This window comes from Amblyraja radiata, chromosome 26, assembly GCF_010909765.2.
Source record: "Amblyraja radiata isolate CabotCenter1 chromosome 26, sAmbRad1.1.pri, whole genome shotgun sequence".
Lineage (NCBI taxonomy): Eukaryota > Metazoa > Chordata > Chondrichthyes > Rajiformes > Rajidae > Amblyraja > Amblyraja radiata.
The window spans coordinates 3,942,792-3,962,092 of NC_045981.1; the positions used below are offsets into that span (position 1 = coordinate 3,942,792).

Genomic DNA, 19,301 nt, shown 5'->3' on the forward strand with positions numbered 1-19,301 from the left:
AATGGGACACGCTAGATGCAGGAATCATGTTCCCGATGTTGGGCGAGTCCAGAAGCAGGGGCCACAGTTTAAGGGGTAGGCCATTTAGAACTGAGATGAGGAAAACAAATTCACACAGAGAGCTGTGAATCTGTGGCATTCTCTGCCTCAGAAGGCACTGGAGGCCGATTCACTGGATGCTTTCAAAAGTGAGTTTGATGGTGCTCTTAGAGCGCAGAATCAAGGGATATGAGGAGAAGGCAGGAAAGGGGTACTGATTGTGGATGATCAGCCATGATCACATTGAATGGCCTACTCCTGCACCTATTGTTTATGTATCTATGTGCTATTCTGGTGCCATCATATGTTGGGTTCTTGATTAATCGTCAACCATTGAAAGTGCTGGTGGCGGAGGAGATTTTTAGTTTAGTTTAGAGATACAGCTCGGAAACAGGCCCTTCGGCCCACCGTGTCCGCACCGACCAGTGATCCCTGCACTCTAACACTATCCTACACACACTAGGGACAATTTCATGTTAATCACAAGCCAATTAACCTACAAACCTGTACGTCTTTGGAGTGTGGGATGATACCGAAGATCTCGAAGAAAACCCACGCGGTTATGGAGGGTACGTACAAACTCCGTACAAACAGCACCCATAGTCGGGATCGAACTCGGGTCTCTGGTGTTGCAAGCGCTGTAAGGCAACAACTCTACCGATACCACCATGCTGCCCTAATGGTAGTTACATTACAGAAAGTGAAGGTAAAATCAGATGCCATTTGTAGTTCTTAACATTGAAATAATAAAGGAAACATGCTTTTTCATTAAAAGCCTTTTGCATTGTTCTGATGTTGAATGTGTTTTTCTAGGAAATGCTGTATGGAACATAAAAATGGGAGCAAAAATGTTGGCAAAATTGAACAGGAATAGCAAAAGCTCTTATTTCTATCTATGTGGTTTCAATTGTTTAAGGTATGTTTGGCTTGTTGATCTCAAATGGAAGAATTCTCAAAGTTAATATATCCAGACAATGGGAATTACAGGAGAAATCTCAAATACTAATCTTTGATCTGTTTAAACCAAATTTAATTACATTTACCACCATACCAATATTGTATCTTTATTGAGCTGAAATATAATGAACCCGAGAGCCAAAAGTCCATTTCACTTCACCTTTTCTCACCAACTACATCAATAAATTCTAGAAAGAATTGTCAAATTGTGTCTATTTTTATGATGCAATATGGGATATTTTCCAGCATGAAAAACACTATGAAATTGTTGTTGAAAGATGCCATTCATGCTTCTCATTGCTTGTGGCTACTTTTAAGGTGTGCTGTGTGCAATATGTGGTCACTTGCATATTGAAAACTTAAGTGCTCATTTACCAGGAACCGTTCCACAAACCTGATTAGATGCAGCTTATATTACAAACCATGAAGGAAGGGCATGTAGATCTAACATGAAGTTTCCTTTGACAATTGTAGTGGAATGCAGGTAACTGTGAGAACGGCTCATACTTTACTGTGCATGCTGAACTTTCAGTCAAAGTGTTTGGGTGCAGTATTTGGTTTTGTTGCATTCTTTGTCACAGACAAACACCTACAAGTTATCGCTTGTTATACAGAAAGCATGCATATTTTCTCCTTTGCTACTGATAGTTTCATTGACTTATTTCTATCATAATATTTGCAATAACTTTATAATCATCATTTACAACTCATCATCGGCATAATTCGTTTCGCGACGCCTGAGACTGTTAACTGCAGAGTAAATAAGACTGTTTGATCGAGCAATTCTTGGCTTTCCATTTCCTTGACAACTAGAACGGAATGGCACTGAAAAGCCACTGTTAAATTTCGGATCAACTTCCATCAATGTGGGACATGAAAAATAATTTTTAAATATTCACCGATCCACTCATTTCAGGCATTATTAAACTCATAAAAACATCCAAAGCCACAGTGCTTTGATTTCATTTTCTAAGACCTATCATAGTGATTGCACTTCAAAAAGAAGCATGCAATTAGTTGTCAAGCTCTTTGCGATATACTCAGGTTGTGAAATGTGCTTAGAAATGGAAGTCCATCTCTTGAGTCAAGTTCACTGATTTCAACGCACGTAAAGGGTGAGTTTTATTCATCTCCATCAATCACTGTAGACTCCACAAAAATGTGTATCATAGTGAAGGTGTCCAAGAATCTTTGTTGCACCATTTTCTCTCACAAGGTAAAAAATGTTGACTTTTGTTTCCTGAGATATCGAGAAGCTGGCTTCTTTTGTCGCTTTTCCTTGAGAATAGGGAGCCAGACCAATCCAAAAATGAGAAACATAATCCCGATAGACAAAAATGCTGGTCCCAGTATATTGCAGGTTTTCTTGGTGATCTGTGCAAAGAACAGGCCACTTGTTATGGAACCCAGAATAAAAAATGCTCCTCCTACTGACATGACAATGATAGGTTTATGATAAACCTCACAGGAGTTCTGTGGCTCTGAGGTCCAAATGGATACACTTCTGGAGCTGCTGTAGGTGGTGCTTCCTCCATGGTTAGTCAACAGATCTTTGGACTCGGAGCATGACTGCATGCCTAGGTTTGTGATCTCGGTTGAACTTGATTTCATCATTGTATCTGAGGTGGATGCCAGCTTACCCGGTACCTGTGTTTAAATTATAAAACATGTTATTAGTTCCTAGGCCTACCGAGTCCACGCCGACCATCAAGCACCTGTCTACGTCATCTATGTTATTTCACCTCCACGTCCACTCCCTAAACATTCGGGGCAATTCTAGAGAGGCCAATTAACCTACACCTCCCTGAGATGTGGGAGGAAACCCACACGGACACAGGGTGAACTTGCAAACTCCACATAGACAGCACCCAAAGTCAGGAATGAAATCTCTGGCACTGAGGCAGCAGCTCTATCGAAGAGGATAACGTGGGTAATATTAATCATACCAGTTCCGACACGAGTGCAACATTTTAATTTATTTCCAAATGTCTAAATACTTTTTGAACATTTGGAGGTGCGGATAAAGTGCGTCCCTATCAGTGATCATTAAGATGTAATAGTAAATATAATCCTTCTGGAGAGCAGAAAAAAATGAAATTCCACACATTCTCAAAATATAACAAAGAGTGTGAATGATTGAGAAAGAAGTGGGGGAGTCTAGGACCAGAGATCACAGCCTCAGAATTAAAGGACGTTCCTTTATGAAGGAGATGAAGAGAAATTTCTTTAGTCAGAGGGTGGTGAATCTGTGGAATTCATTGCCATAGAAGTCTGTGGAGGCCAAGTCAATGGATATTTTTAAGGCAGAGATAGATAGATACTTGTTTAGTATGGGTGTCAGTGGTTATGGGGAGAAGGCAGGAGAATGGGTTTAGGAGGGAGAGATAGATCAGAAATGATTGAATGGCGGAGTAGACTTCATTGAGCAAATGACTTAATTCTGATCCTATCACATGACTTTATGACCTAATTGAGGAAAAACCAAAAGGAAGGCAGAATGAATGTATGAAATTAACTTATCAAAGAATAAGAAAGAAACAAATACAATTCTTTACCTGAACATAGGCAAATGAAGTAAAGTCAAGATTATAGGATTTAAATAGGAGAACTAAAGAGTGGAGCTCAAGTATAGCCGGTATAGTTTCTGGAACGTCTCGCTTCTTGTTCTGTTGCGCCTCTCGCTTTTTCTTCCATATTCGCTGGACACCATTGAAAGTAAAGACACCCTTTATTCTTAGCTTCTTTCTACTGATGCGCTGGAGAGCCAGGTTTCATGATCCTACAACCCGTGTAGTGGGAAGAAGAATCCCAACCCAAAACATCACCTATCCATGTTCTCCTGCGATGCTGCCTGACTCGCTGAGTTGATAGGCAAAAATTGCTGGAGTAACTCAGCGGGACAGGCAGCATCTCTGGAGAGAAGGAATGAGTGACGTTTTGGGTTGAGATCCTTCTTCAGAGTCTCGGGTCTCGACCCGAAAGGTCACCCATTCCTTCTCTCCAGAGATGCTGCCTGTCCAGTTGAGTTAGTCCAGCATTTTGTGACTATCTTTTGTGGAAAACAGCATCTGCAGTTCCTTCCTACACTTTGTGCCTTCTTCCGTAAACCAGCATTTGCAGTTCCAGCTGTCTACCATGTAATCTGCTGATGTTCTCTGTAGTCAATAGCCCTCGTTTTCCACTTCCATATCCCCTTGCCTGCCTCCTGATATTCCTCTGGTTGACACTTAGGAGTTTATAAGCCTGCCTTGTAACACTCTCAATTTAATAATTACTTTAGTTTGCACTTTTACAACCATGATGATCATTTAAAAAATGCTAAACTTTAAACCTGATAAGTTAAATTAAGTATTAAGATGTATTACATGGCTAGTAATATCAGAGATACGTTATAGGTTGATCAGCTCTGTTAAATCATTAAATCTTCAGCTCTGATGTAATGTGAAAAATATACATCTTCTAGATGCACTGGGACGTATCCTCAGTGATGTGATCTGGGGTCATCGGGTGTTTCGGGTGTCATAACATCAGACACCCTCGCCCAGGCGACCCAGCCGGGGTTGATCAGGCCCCGACTTCCATCCCAGCAGCAACCGCCCACGGATCAGCCATCTTAGTAACCACTCTGCAGGGGTTGGGAGACTCTTGCGTCTCACCAGGTTCCAGGCCTGTGTGTGCGCTTCCACCTCTTTCTCCTTCTCCAAGCATTTCATTCTCACCTGATGGATTTTTAGGTCATTAGGCCTTTCCGTGGCTTTATTTGGTGTCTTTCTCACGAACGACACAGACTGGGGATGCTGGCAAATGTCACTGACTTTTAAAGCATTAACTCCTCTCTTCCCACAGATGCTACCTATTCTGTAGAGTGCTTCCAGGATTTTCTGTTTGATTTCAGGTTTCCAACATCTGCAGTATTCTATTGCCATTGTCACATCAGCTGCTTGGGATTATATATATATCATTATAAATATTCACTCTTAATGTATTGTCAATGAGCATAAATGGCAGGTTGGACAAAGCAGGGAGGTTGATGAATGTAGGTGTGTGCATCCTGCAATGAGTGATTGGCCTCGTTTTTGCAGTTCTAATGAGGATAAATCGGTGCCTGTTGCAGCTCTGAATGTTTAAAACTGATGGCTATTTCTGATCTTTGTACAGGTGCACACTAACATGGAAGTAGTTTTCATTGATATCCACCTGATAATGCACTGCTGCAGAACGCACTGTTGCAGAAGACACGGGTGCAGTCAATGCACGACAAGTATTTCTTCTCACTGCATAAAAACATTGAGCTTGATGAATGAGATACTACTGAGTATTTTAGGATATCTGAAACCATAATTATCACTGGACAACTTCACCGGCCTGAAAAACTAATTTTATACATGGATTTTTATTCCACGATAAAGATTGCATCGGTTTTTTTTTTTATCGTAAAAATATTTTATCAATTAAAGACGTTTAGTGATATTTAATATTTTACCTATACCATGAATCCCTGTGCTTATTCTGCATTCTGTAAACTGATTAAATATATATCATAAACCATGCTTATCCCTTTCTGGTCTATTATCTGTGAATCCTTAGTTTTAGTTTATAGTTTTAGAGATAGAGCACGGAAACAGGCCCTTTGGCCCACCGAGTCCGCACCGACCAGCGATGACCACACATTAACACTATCCTACACACACACAAGGGACAATTTACACTTACACCAAGGCAGCAACTCTACCACTGCACCACTGTGGCCGATCAAATCTGATGGACTCCTCAGCCCTGACCTGTACTGTTGTTGATTCACTGCCTTGGTCAAGGAAGCACCAAACTGAAAAGGACCTTGAAATACAGCAAATCTGTACTCCAGATTTCTTGCATAATTCAATTATATTTGCTGAACCTTTCTAAACTGATGGACTCTGGCCTTTTGTAAGTAATGGGAAATTTCTAGACTAAAGTACGTTGAAACTTCTGCAAACATCATTATCACCTCAGCCGATTCTTATTCATCCGTAACACTGGTCACTAAAAGCTAAAAAGACTGATTATCAAGATGTGGCCTTTTGGTCGATGACAGGAAATAATTTATCATTACAACGTCAACATAAGGACCAGGGAAGTCACTTTAGAAATGGGATCAGCCTCATATCCTTTAATCTCTGCAGTATTGAAACGGAAAAGATGAGAGTTTAATCTCTTTGATGCCTAGAAGAGTTAAAACTGAAATGTGTTCATCGAATAGTAACCCACTCACGTTGGTTTGTGAATGTACTCTCCCCATTATCTTGCACAAGCCCGGCATGAAACTGACAGTCTAAATCCATTCTAACATGAAACTAAAAGTAGAGGAAAAGTAATGGAAGGAACTGATGTAACTTCATTGAAAATTCTCTTTCTTGATCTGAAGGTTAGGAGAGAGAGAACATTAGATTGTTGCTGCATAACTAAACTGAGTGTCCAAGGTTTGTTTATTTACCATGATGTCCTTTAGTATGATAAATTAAGAAATGAAGGGGAAGTATGAATATTATGATGGCAAATCTGGTATTATAACACAATTATTGTATAGATTGTCAATGTACCAATAGAACTCAATTATATGGAGGAGAAACTGTACAGTGTATGTGGAAGAATTCAAGACAAGCAAGTGACAAACTACTCATTTCTTTCATTGTTGAGAAGCACAATGACCCCCTAATGTTGCTTATGCTCCCCATGGTATTTGAAAAGAATACTTGCCGTTTATTTTTGTTTACAAAGAATATGTGGCCTTTCTTACCAAAATGTGCCTCCTCAGTCATATCAATATGAAAACTCATTTGGTAGTTGCTTGCATTTGGGTGTAGTTAGTAATGTTCTGCTTTAAAATTGTTATACAATGTTTCGGAGATGGAAAGTCATAGAGACATCATGCCATAGAGTACAGAAACAGACCCTGTGTCCATCTTGTCCATGTCAACCATATGTCTACCTGAGCTGGTCCCATTTATCTGGGTAAGCCCCATATCTCTCTACTAGTCATGTACCTGCATAAATGTATTTTAAACATTGTCTTTATCTCTGCTTCTATCACTTTCTCTGGCGACTTGTTCACCACTCTTTTAGTGAAAAGTTTGCCCCTCAGGTCCACTTGAAACTTCTCCCTCTCTCCTTAAATCTATACCCTCTAGTTTTAAGCTCTCCTACTCTGGGAAAAAGACTGACTATTCACCTTATCTATGGCCCTCATGATTTTATATTTCTCCATTAGTGACTCCTCAATCTCCAGGAAAAAAGTCCCAATGTATCAAATCACCTTGTAACTTAAGTCCCCCATTTCCTTTTACATCCTCGTGAATCTTTTCTGCACCTTTACCAGCTTAATGATATCCTTCCAACTGCTGGGCAACCAGAACTGCACACAACACATCAAGTGGACACCAAGGGTGGCACGGTGGTGCAGTGATAGTATTGCTGCCTTCCAGCACTAGAGACCCTGGTTCGATCCTGACTACGGGTGTTGTCTGTACGGAGTTTGTACGTTCTCTCCGTGACCTGTGTGGGCTTTCTCCGGATGTTCTGGTGTCCTCCCACACTCCAAAGACGTACAGGTTTGTAGGTTAATTGGCTTCGGTAAAATTGTAAATTGTCCCTAGTGTGTGTGTAGGATAGGTTTGGTGTATGAGGAATGCTAGTCGGCGCAAACTCAGTGGGCCGAAGGGCCTGTTTCTATGCTGTGTCTCTAAACCAAAACTAAACTAAAGTGCGGTATCACTGATGCACAAGCTGTAGCATGATGTACCAACTCCTGTACTTCAATGCGCTGACTGATGCCAAGTGCCTTCTGCCAAGTACCAAGTGCCTTCTTCACTGCCCTATCTATATGTGTCACCATTTTCAGGGACTATATACCCATACCCCTTGGCCTCTCTGTTCTACAACACTCTCCAACACTCTTTGATTTACCGGTACACAAAAAATGCTGGAGAAACTCACCTCACCATCCTCAGAGCTGAACAAACCTCCAGTGCTCATTCTGCACATTCATGTAGAATGATAACCTTAATGAGATATCCTGGGTGGTTGTAACTCAGGAAACTGTACCTAAATACAATCATCATCAATGTGTTCAATCTACTCATGAATCATAGGTGGACAAAAATGCTGGAGAAACTCAGCGGGTGCAGCAGCATCTATGGAGCGAAGGAAATAGGCAACGTTTCGGCCCGAAACCCTGAAGGAAATAGGTAACGTTTTGGGCCGAAACCCGGAAGGGTTTCGGGCCGAAACGTTGCCTATTTCCTTCGCTACATAGATGCTGCTGCACCCGCTGAGTTTCTCCAGCATTTTTGTCCACCTTCGATTTTCCAGCATCTGCAGATCCTTCTTAAACACTCTTTCATTTACTGTACATTCTGCCCTTGTCTGAGTTAAATTCTATCTACCATTCCTTGGCCCAATCCCCCAGTTTATCTAGATCCCGTTGTAATCTTAAGTAACCTTCTTCACCGTCTACTATACCTCCAATGTTGGTGTCATGTGCAAACATACTAACCTTGCCAACCTTATTTTGAATCAAATCATTAATATAGACACAAGCAACAATGAATCCAGCACCACTGGTCAAAGGCCTCCAATCTGAATAGAAACTCTCACTCCCCACATCTGACTCCTTCCACCAAGCCAATTTTGTATCCAATTGATTAGCTCACCTTGGATCACATGCGATCTAAACTGCATACAATGTGGGACCTTGCCAAGGACCTTACTAAAGTGCCCCTGGACATCATCCATCAACCTGCCGTCTGCCCTTTGTCGTCTTTTAGCAAAACGCAATCAAATATGTTAGACATGGCTTCTCCAACACAAACCCATGCTGACTATTTCTCTTCAGTCTTTGTCTTTTCAAATACTGATAGCCCCTGTCCCTCAGGATCCCCGCCAGTAACTTTCTCACTAAAGATGTTGGGCTCACTGGCCTGTAGTTCCCTAGCTTGTTATTGTAGATCTGCTTAAATAAAGGCCCAACATTATTCATGCCCTGACTTCATTAGTCTCACTTCTCAAGCTTCTTATGTTAAATAAACATAATTTAATTAATCAGACCTTCCCATCTCTCCCTGTCCTACCCCTGCCTATCTTATCTATTGAACCTGTTTGCTTTATTGTTTATACTTGCCTCCATTTTTCCATCTGCCACACTATGTGTTGGGTCCCACTCCATAGCCAGACTAATTTAAACCTTCCTGAGTAGCATTAGCAAAATCTTCCTGCTTGGATATTAGTTCCGCTCCAGGTCAGGTGCAACGTGCTCCTTGAGTACAGGTCCCACCCATCCTGGAGAAGAGCCATATACCTGAAGCCTTTCCTCCCATACCACGCCCTTAGCCAAGCTTTAGACTGTACTATCTTACTATGTCTTGCCTCGCTAGCTCGTGGCATGGGGAACAATCCTGGTCGGTGATTGGACGCAACCCCCTTAGAGACAGTGGTAGATTGGCCACCAAATAATCGGGCACAAAAAAATTGACAAATAGGAAAACAATAAAATCAGAATTCCGATTTAAAACGGAAGAATGTCATGCCTGATCTGCAGCAAAGATACTAGTATCCGCTCTAGTATCGTTGATCTGCAGTTCCTTCCTATTGAAGAAGAACCCTGGCCCCGGCTCCTGATCCATTCCCTCCATAGATGCCGCCTAGCCCGCTGAGTTCCTCCAGCACTCTGTTTTTTATTTAACTCTGAAATTGAAGATAGACATAAAGCTGGAGTAACTCAGCGGGACAAGCAGCGACTCTGGAGAGAAGACCCTTCTTCAGACTGAACTGATCTCTCGTCGGTGAGAGTACTTGTGATTGTCTGAAGAAGGGTCTCGACCCAAAATGCCCCCCATTCCCCAGAGCCACCGCCCATCCCGCTGAGTCACCCCAGCCCCCCTGTGTCCATCTTCAACTCCAGAGCCAAAGAAAAAACACAGAGTGCTGGAGGAACTCAGCGGGCCAGGCGGCACCTGCGGAGGGAATGGACCAGGAGCCGCCACAGGCCAGGCCCCCCCCCCCCCAACAGGAAGGAACCACAGATGCAGCCATTCCCGCAAAACGGCAAATGATTCCGGGAATGCCGAGGCGACAGGATGAGAGAGAGGCAGTGAGAGAGCGAGAGAAAGACGAGATGGGGAGCAGGAGAGAGCGCGAGAGCGAGAGGGAGGGAGGGAGAGAGCGAAAGACAGAGAGATACAATGAGAGAGGGAGAGAGAATGAGGGATGGAGGGAGAGAGAGAGGGGAGAGAGGAGAGAGAGAGAGAGAGAGCAGCGAGAGAATAATAAAATAATGTGGGTGAATGACTTTACCTGCACACCAGAAGAAGCCCGTGCTCGCGGTCCGGAGCCCTCAATGACAGTGAGTTAATAAATTCTCCCATGAATTTTATTCAAAGGAACGCGGCGACATTATTACTTGGTCAAAATACAATTACATTTACTGAGGAATGTGGATCGATGTATTGATGATACATTGTATAACTACATGTTAACTACTGGCTGTTAACAAGTGCTAACAGTGGTAGTTAACAAATCGTTTGCGTCTCATGGCCGGTACAGCGTGACTCGTAACGATTATCCATGGTCGTTTAAAAAAAAAAATCAGAATTTAACAACACTGACTCCCTTCTAGTACAGAAATTGGACATAAACTTGAAACTGAAAAGTAGGGGAACGCCATCCCCCTGCGCACCCCCCCCCCCATTTCCATCACTGCTTGGAGGATGATGGGTGATCTTATTGAGGTGTATAAAATCATGAGAAGAATAGATCAGGTAGATGCACAGAGTCTCTTGTCCAGAGTAGGTGAATCGAGGACCAGAAGACATAGGATTAAGGTGAAGGGGAAAAGATTCAATAGGAATCTGAGGGGTAACCTTTTCACACAAAGAGTGGTGGGTGTATGGAATAAGCTGCTTGGGGAGGTAGTTGAGTATCCAAACATTTAAGAAACAGTTAGACAGGTACATGGATAGGACAGGTTTGGAGGTATATAGACCAAATGCAGACAGGTGGCACTAGTATAGCTGGGACATGTTGGCCGGTGTGGGCAAGTTGGGTCAAAGGGCCTGTTTCCACACTGTATGACTCTAAACTCTTAAAATTTGAACAAAATAAGCAACATTAACCACTTTCAAATAAAATCAGGATTTAAACAGTGAATGACAAAGCAAATGTTCATGTGCTGCCATACAAGTTTCAATATATGTAAATAGGTGGTGTTACACTTTCTTCTTCTTTAGAAACTAAGAAGCAGTGGTAAGGTAAAGGGATCCAAAGGAACACATTTGCAAATGAAGACACAAAGTGCTGGAGTAACTCCATGGGTCGTGAAGCATCTCTGGAGAACACTTCTTCAGGCTGTGCACATTTCTGGTCAGTATTATAAAAAGATTGAGCAGCATTGGAGAATGTGCAAGCATAAAATAGGAGCTTAATTTTAGTACTGGATGGTTATACCTACGAGAAAACTTAAAACAAGTTATGGAGACACATGGAAGTGCAGGCGCTGGAATCTTGAGCAAAATACAAAGTGCTGGAGGAACTTGGCGGGTCAGACAGCATTTGTGGAGTGAAGATGGGCCCCAATCAGAAATGTCACCTGTCTATTTCCTTCCACAGATACTGCCTGACCTGCTAAGTTCTTCCGGTACTTTGTGTTTTGCCTTTTTTGAGGAAAATGAGAAGGGCAGAAGAAATCTTTAAGAATATAACAAAATCTGAAAAGATAGGCTTTCAATGTTTTAGTTCATCTCCAGTGTATATTATAAGTAAACCAAATGAACACTCTTGAGAGAATTAAGAAATATGAACTGCAGAATCTGATTTATTAAAAAAAAGACACAAAGTGCTGGAGTAACACAGCACCTCTGGAAAACACGGATCAGTGACATTTCGGGTCGGGACCCTTCTTCAGACTGAAGATTTCTTGAAATAATAACAAAGAAGTGGATGGGGTAGTTAAAAACTGGGAGCATAGTTCCAAACAAATCAAATAGAGATACAAGGAACTGCAGATGCTGGTTTACAAAAATAGAATTCAGGAGAAGATTCATTATGGGAGAGTGATTGGAAATTGTGCCTTGATAATGCCGGATGTTATTGAAGTGAATAGCACATATGCTTTTAAGGAGAAGCTACATCAGCAAATGAGAGAGAGAGAGAGAATTAAATTGATGCTTGATTACGTTAGATGAAGAGGCTTGGGAGGGGCTTGGGAACATAAAACTGGTTCAGCCAAATTGTCTGTTTCTGGCCAGTCATTTTGTGTAATTCATTGGGAAAAAAATGGAACTGCCTTGCAGTGTTTCTGTGACACTAATGTTATATGCAAGCAGTGAGAAAGCATATTTAGACATGGTTTACACTATCATATTTTGTAACGGGTTCATCTTCAAGAAGATAATTGTTCCTTAATGACAACAATTACCACCGAGCTGACATGAGGCTGAATACACTTCAATTAATTTCTTGCCACAACTGTTATTCTTATGTGGAACGGTCTGACAGTGTTATTTTGTGATAATCAAACTTGCAATGATTATATTGGAATGAATTACCCTTAAGTGATTGGATATCATTATCCCCTACATTTTCGCTATGAAAACCTACTTGACTTGAGCCAGTTGCAAAATAAGCAGATCAACAACAGAATATAACTTAAGCAACATCATGCTTTATAATGCAGAAAGATTGATTACTCTTTCTAGGGCACATTTAGTGTCTGTTTCTGGTCATTTAACAAGGAGATGGCATTTTAGATAAAGGGATGCAGGAAATGGGGAAATTGCCATTGCTAATCAATTCTAATCTGCTTTCATTGCAGGAGCTTCCATAATTAAAATGATATAATTAAAGGAAATGGACAGGTCATCATCAAATTTACTCAAAATCTCTACGCACATAGAATTGTGCACTTGGGCTGAAAATTACCCCAATGCATCGTTGGTACTGAACTTGCTGAACAGTGTTTTTAGTTTAGTTTAGAGATACAGCACAGAAACAGGCCCTTCGGCCCCCCGAGGCTGCGCTGACCAACAATCCTTGTACACTAACACTATCATACACGCTAGGGACAATTTTACCAAAGCCAATTAACCTACAAACCCTGTACATCTTTGTAGTGTGGGAGGAAACCAGAGCACCTGGAGAAAACCCATGCAGGTCACTGGGAGAAGGTACAAACTCCGTACAGACACCACCCACAGTCCGGGTCTCTGGTCCTGTAGGGCAGCAACTCTACTGCAGCACCACCGTGCCACCCTAAATGTTCATGGATATAAATCAACCCTGGTTATAAAATTCATATTTCAATTATTGCTGAAATACATGTACATCCAGCTTAACTTTTAGTTTGTTTTCTCCACTAGTCTCAAAACTATGAATATTTTACAGGTAAATACTTTTTCAAGGTGAAGCAATTAGATGTCAACACTCTTTACAAAATGTATCTGAGGTTTGTACTTGGATGACATAGATTTGCTTTCCTTTAGCAGGAGCACATTTTTTTCATCTGTAAGGCATAATCATAGATTGAATGGAATGACTGAATTAAATTAAAAAAAATCTAATTGACAAAATATCGGATCAATTCACAAAGTCTGGGAAAATGTTAAATTATATTTCTCGAATAAACGATCATTTATGTTTTTGAATGGCCTTTGGTTAGCTGAATTCAGTTATATTGAGCACTGCTTTATCGCTTCCAAGGGAGGAATTCACATGTATCCATACTAATCGAACCTGCCTCCACCACTTCCACTGGAGGCAGGTTCGATTTTATCATTTAAAAATAAATTGGATAGGTATATGGACGGGAAAGGAATGGAGGGTTATGGTCTGAGTGCAGGTAGATGGGAGTAGGGGAAAATAAGTGTTTGGCACGGACTTGAAGGGCCGAGATGGCTTGTTTTCCGTGCTGTAATTGTTATATGGTTATATGGTTATACATCCCAACTACAAAAAGAAACATAAATACAGATGAGTGACTACATTTAAAACTTTCAAAGTCTTCCTTTGATTGCAATTAAAGCCAAAGTGTTTTGCTGCTTCATCGGCAGTTTCATTCGTAAAATTATTAAGAAAAGTTATCAACGTTATTCTGATTAAATCAGAAAGTGGAAGATATGGATAACAGTCTCTACATAATATAGAATTGATTAGAATGGTGGCAGTCTAAAGAAGGGTCCTGACCTGAAACAATAGTCTGTCCATTTCCCTCCACAAATGCTGCCTGGCCCACTGAGTTCCTCCTCTATTTTCTTTTTTGCTGAGGTTCTAATATCTGTACTCCCTTGTGCCTTCCCTTTAGTAAAAAGTATTCTTAGGCCCCCTTCGGTCATGGCTGACCATGGGTGTCTCCAGGGTGCTATTCCCTATATGGAGGACGCCTGTGCGTGACTTTGTTTAACGTGGGGAGACTGGTGCACAGACAGCCACCCCACGGTCCTTGACAGATCTGGGTCAGGATCCAGTGGCATGGAGTTCAAGATGACCGGAGACCCTTTTCTGCTGTAGCCTTCATCCGCCTTCCCAGCCGTTGTGATGCTCCACTAAGGTCAGCCATCGTCCTCCGCCTGTTCCACCGTTGAGGTCTTGGTTGGATGGCTCTTTGCCAGGGACCTCCCCCTCGACCTTACTGCCATGGGTGGTCCTACCAGGAGCATAGCTCCAGACGGCATCGCTCTCAGGATCTCAGGTCCACACAAGCTTCTCCACCACAACAAGGTCACAATCCACTAGAATCCTAGTAAAAAGTCTAGGTTTTGACAATATTACCTGCAGATTGCAGTTGCTTAAGTGGAGAGTCTGTGTTGGTTGAAACCAAATTAGGCTCCACCTTACATTGACTTAAGGTCTGGATAATAATTGAACTGATTTGTATTTTTTGTCATTTGTGAAGATTGAAACATTTCCAATAAGTATTTCATGACAAAATATTTCTTGGCACAGGTATGTAACAAAGAATTGCTGTGCACTGGTGTAGATCAGAGTGTAGGCTGCGATGATATGAGGTACACCTCAAGTGTGCCATGATTTTCTCGAACAAGCTCAATGTTTTGAACAATTACTTACCCCTTCCAGACTGGATCACTTTTTGAGCGCACAGAGATCATACATAATGGAAACACATCCCTCGGCACAACGCATCCATTCTGACCAGGTGTACAGTTGCCCTAGTCCAGTTTGGTCCATATCCTTTTAAACCTTTCTCATCCATGTACTGGTCTAAATACCCTTTGACTGTTGCCATTGTACCCGACTCTGGTTGTTCGTTCTATATACACATCATCCTTGACATGAAGAAACTGCTCCTGGGTTTCTTTTAAATCTTTCCCTTCTTAACTTAAACCTATTCACACTACTTCTAGACTGCTATACCTTTGGGAAAAAGACTGCAACCATTTACCTTATATATGCCTTTCATGATTTTGTACACCTCGGTAATGTTGCCCTTCAGCCTCCTGCGCTCCAGGGAAATAAGTCCCAGTGTATAGGAAGGAACTGCAGGTGCTGGTTTACGGCGAAGATAGACACAAAATGCTGGAGTAACTCAGCGGAACAGGCAGCATCTCAGGATAGAAGGGATGGGTGATATTTCTTCTTCAGACTAAGAGTCAGGGGAGAGGGAGACACAGAGATAAGTAAGTGTCAGATGTAAAAATGATACATCAAAGAGGAGGAGGGTCAAGGAAATTGTAGAATAGATCTTTGTTAGCTAGGAGAAGGTGACAACGAAGCATACATATATAACATTTAATCAGGGGGACAGGCAGACTAGTTGGAGAACTAGGAATGGGGAGGGATAGAGAAAGAGGGAAAGCAAGGGTTACTTGAAGTTAGAGAAGTCAACATTCATACCGCTGGAGTGTCAGTGTATCCAACCTCTCATAAATTTGGCCCTCGGGGTGTGAGTTATTTCAACAACCCATCCAGCAGAATGACATCCTTCCTATTGCAGAGTGATCAGAACTGCACACCATACTCCAAATGCAATCTCACTAACGCCTTGTTGCAGCATGAGGCCCCAACTCCTGTATCGGTGTGTAATAAAACAAAACTGCAGATGCTGGTTTGTACCAAAGATAGACACTGGAGTAACTCAGCGGGTCAGGCAGCATCTCTGAAGAAAATGGAAAGGTGACGATTTGGGTTGGGTCCCATCTTTATACTGAAGTTTGAAGAGATCCCGGCCCAAAACATCACCTATCCATTTTCTCCAGAGATCGCGCCTGAGCCACTGAGTCTCATGTATTCAGTGCATTTACCTGTGCCCTTAGGTCTCTCTGCTAGGTCGGAAGGAGGGACTCGAACCAAAACGTGTCCCATTCCTTCTCTCCAGAGATGCTGCCTGTCCTGCTGAGTTGTGTCTCTCTCTGCTGTACAAGTTTGTGAATTATCGTACCATTTTTGTCAATGATTTATCCACATGCAAAATACATATTAGATTGTAAGACTTTCTCCTCGGGGTGGAGAGATTTATTTCTTAGCCTTTGACTTCATCTCCCATCTCCCAGCTTCCAGCATGATTTGATTCTAAAACAGAATGCTGGCAATCCCTCCCTGATCTTGCTTCTCACTCCATCTCTCCTCCATCACCGAGACCTGCCCTGCCTCTGTACTTTCCCCAGTTTATCTACAGGTGTGATCTTCACTTTTACCTTGGTTTCCTCCAGATTCAACCTGCCAATGTTCTCCTTGCCAGACCCCCAGAATCTAACTGCTTGGCATCACTTCGCTCTGTGTTCCAGCATCTCTCAAACCCTCTTCAATCATCACTCCATACTCTTGGTCCTCGTATCTGTCAATTTAAAAAATATATTTATGTTCAAACCACTCCCAACTTCCCTCCTCTCTAACCTCCTTGCAATCGCCTTCACCTGAGAATTCTGCCTTTTGTCAGATCTCCTGGTTCACCCACTCCTCTTCATCAACCCCCCTCCTCAACCCCCGCCCTAGTCCCCCCCATGGCCTCCAGCACCTCACCATCACTGAGGGCAGGGTCTTCAGTTCCTGGCTGCACAAATCTTTTCACCTCGCCTCCCTCTGGCCGTATCAATCACTTAGATCATGTCCCCTTGGCAGTGCGGCGACAAGCCTTACCTTGTTCTGCTGCACTGCATGAGAGGTGCCAAATGTTGTTGGCACTGTTCCTCTGCTTCCCATCCACAGAATGCTTATTTCTCTGAGATAAATTGACTGGGGCTGGGATGATGCCTCACACACACACACACCACAATGTGCACTTACACTCAGAGTGTCCTGTCATTATTGCGCCGACACCGCCCTAGATGTCATGTATTGATTCACTCTGCAAAAGTGCTCTGAGTTAGACCATTTATTTTTCCACTCTTACAGCCCGCCTGTGTTTCTCTTGGGATTATTCCAATATTTATTGTTGGATTTATGGCAGCTCTGGGTGCGGCTCCCCGTTGCCAGCCCCTATTTATCCCTTTCTGCCTTTATATAAACATTTACACTGAGTTGACGCGCAGCTGTTCCTGTCGCCCCTGCGTTCAAACTCCACAGTGAGATGTTTGCAACACCTTATTGTCCCATCGATCTCACACAACTGCCACAGTTTAGCACCAAGCCGGAGAATTAAACGCCCCTTCGTGTTTACCCCATCATCCCACCCTCCAGCGACCAGGACTCGCACCAGTCAGTCTCTGCCTCTTTCACTCGTTGCCTCCTGTGCCCTGGACCGACCGTGGGTTCAAAGACTGAATGAATCACCGTAACCGTGACAAAAGACAAGCCGCCCTTTCACCACCCTTAGATATTAAGCAACTAGGTGGAGTTGTTAAACAATCCCTGGCGCCTTGTGTCAAACACGCTTTAACCATTTCATTTCCATTGTACACACCAGTATATTACAGAATGATTACATTATGTGTAGCTGTTGGAAACATGTAGCCTGCTGTAACTGTACTCTCTTTCCATTTCACGTACTTTATATACTTTTATTTTACTGTGGTGTGTGTTCATCAGTCCGCCAACTCTCACACATTTCATGTGATCTTATCTAATCTCATCCTCGCCCACCTCGCCCCGCTCTTTGCCCCCTCTCCTCTAGTCCTCTAGTGAAGTCTCACAACACATACTCTACTCGCCTGTTTCACTGCTGTCCAGCGCTGGCACCTCGCTCCGCCCGGAGTTGTCGCTCTCCAGAACACCAGCACCTGCCTGCCCGCCCGCACCACAACCTAGTCAGACCAGGGGCTTCTGCTCCTCCGGGTTGCAGCTTATGGTGGGAAACATACACTATTCAACTCAGATGTTGAACAGCGAGAGTTCATAGTATTATGGAGAGCGCAGGCAGGTCTTTCACCGGGGCGGGAACTCAATTACATCATCGCCAGTCTGGCTGGGCGTCAGGTTGAAACCTAGCACAAAATTGAACATTTTGCGCTGAATCTGTAGCTTCGGTTCGCAATGTTCAGTTTTAATGCACTATTGAATTCGTACCATTGGAGACTAGGCTGCAGAATGGGCGTGTACTTCGTGGTTCTTTAGACTCAAAAAGTCGACTGAAAAGGGAAACTAATGTTCATTTAAAAGCAGTGTTATCCTCATCGATGTTTCTAATGTTGCCAATAGGAAAGAAGATACTTCTCCAACTTTTCATTCACAGTACACACTTCTTCAACAAGCCCATGGTTTATACCTGCATAAAATGTGCTCAGCAAAACATATTTCTCCCCATCCTCTTCCCCCAGCCCCCCCCCCCCCCCCCCACACCTTTATCCTTTCCTCTGGCTTCACAATTTACATCTCTTCTATCCTTATCTCACACTTTTTGTCTTTTCCTCTCTGGCCTTTTGTTGAGGGGAGGCTTGATGGGAGTATATAAAACGATGAGAGGCATAGCTAGGGTAGACAGAACCCTTTTCCCAGGGTGGGATTGTCCAAAACTAGCGGGCATAGTTATAAGGTGAGAGTGTGAAAGTATAATGGAAGGTACACAAAAATGCTGGAGGAACTCAGCGGGTGAGGCAGCATCTATGGAGCGAAGGAAATAGGCGACGTTTCGGGTCGAGACCCTTCTTCAGACTAGTATAATGGAGATATGTGGCGCAACCTTTTTACATAGAGAGAGGTGGGACCTAGAACGCATTGTCAGGGGAGGTGGTGGAGGTGGAGGTACAATAGTCATGTGTAAGAGGCTTTTGGATAGGCACATGGAAGTTCAGGGAATAGAGGGATATGGACCATGTACAGGCAGATGAGATCAGTCATTTTATTCGGCACAAACGTTGTGAGCCAAAGAGCTCGTCCCTCTCCTCTAT

General features: G+C 42.7%; 1 protein-coding gene across 2 annotated transcripts; it reads right to left on the reverse strand.

Annotated features, from left to right (window-relative positions):
• Positions 1 to 1,695: 1,695 nt before the first annotated feature.
• On the reverse strand, positions 1,696 to 18,342 carry pirt (phosphoinositide interacting regulator of transient receptor potential channels). Of its 2 annotated transcripts, none has more exons than XM_033044068.1 (2): positions 18,126 to 18,342; positions 1,696 to 2,643 (listed from the first exon to the last, which is right to left on the reverse strand). In XM_033044068.1, exon 2 carries the CDS (start codon positions 2,608 to 2,610, stop codon positions 2,206 to 2,208), a length of 405 nt encoding a protein of 134 aa, XP_032899959.1. In that variant the 5' UTR covers positions 2,611 to 2,643; positions 18,126 to 18,342; the 3' UTR covers positions 1,696 to 2,205. The 2 variants fall into 2 exon arrangements, with proteins under 2 accessions (XP_032899959.1, XP_032899960.1); XM_033044069.1 differs by lacking the exon at positions 18,126 to 18,342 and adding an exon at positions 16,674 to 16,918.
• Positions 18,343 to 19,301: the final 959 nt, after the last annotated feature.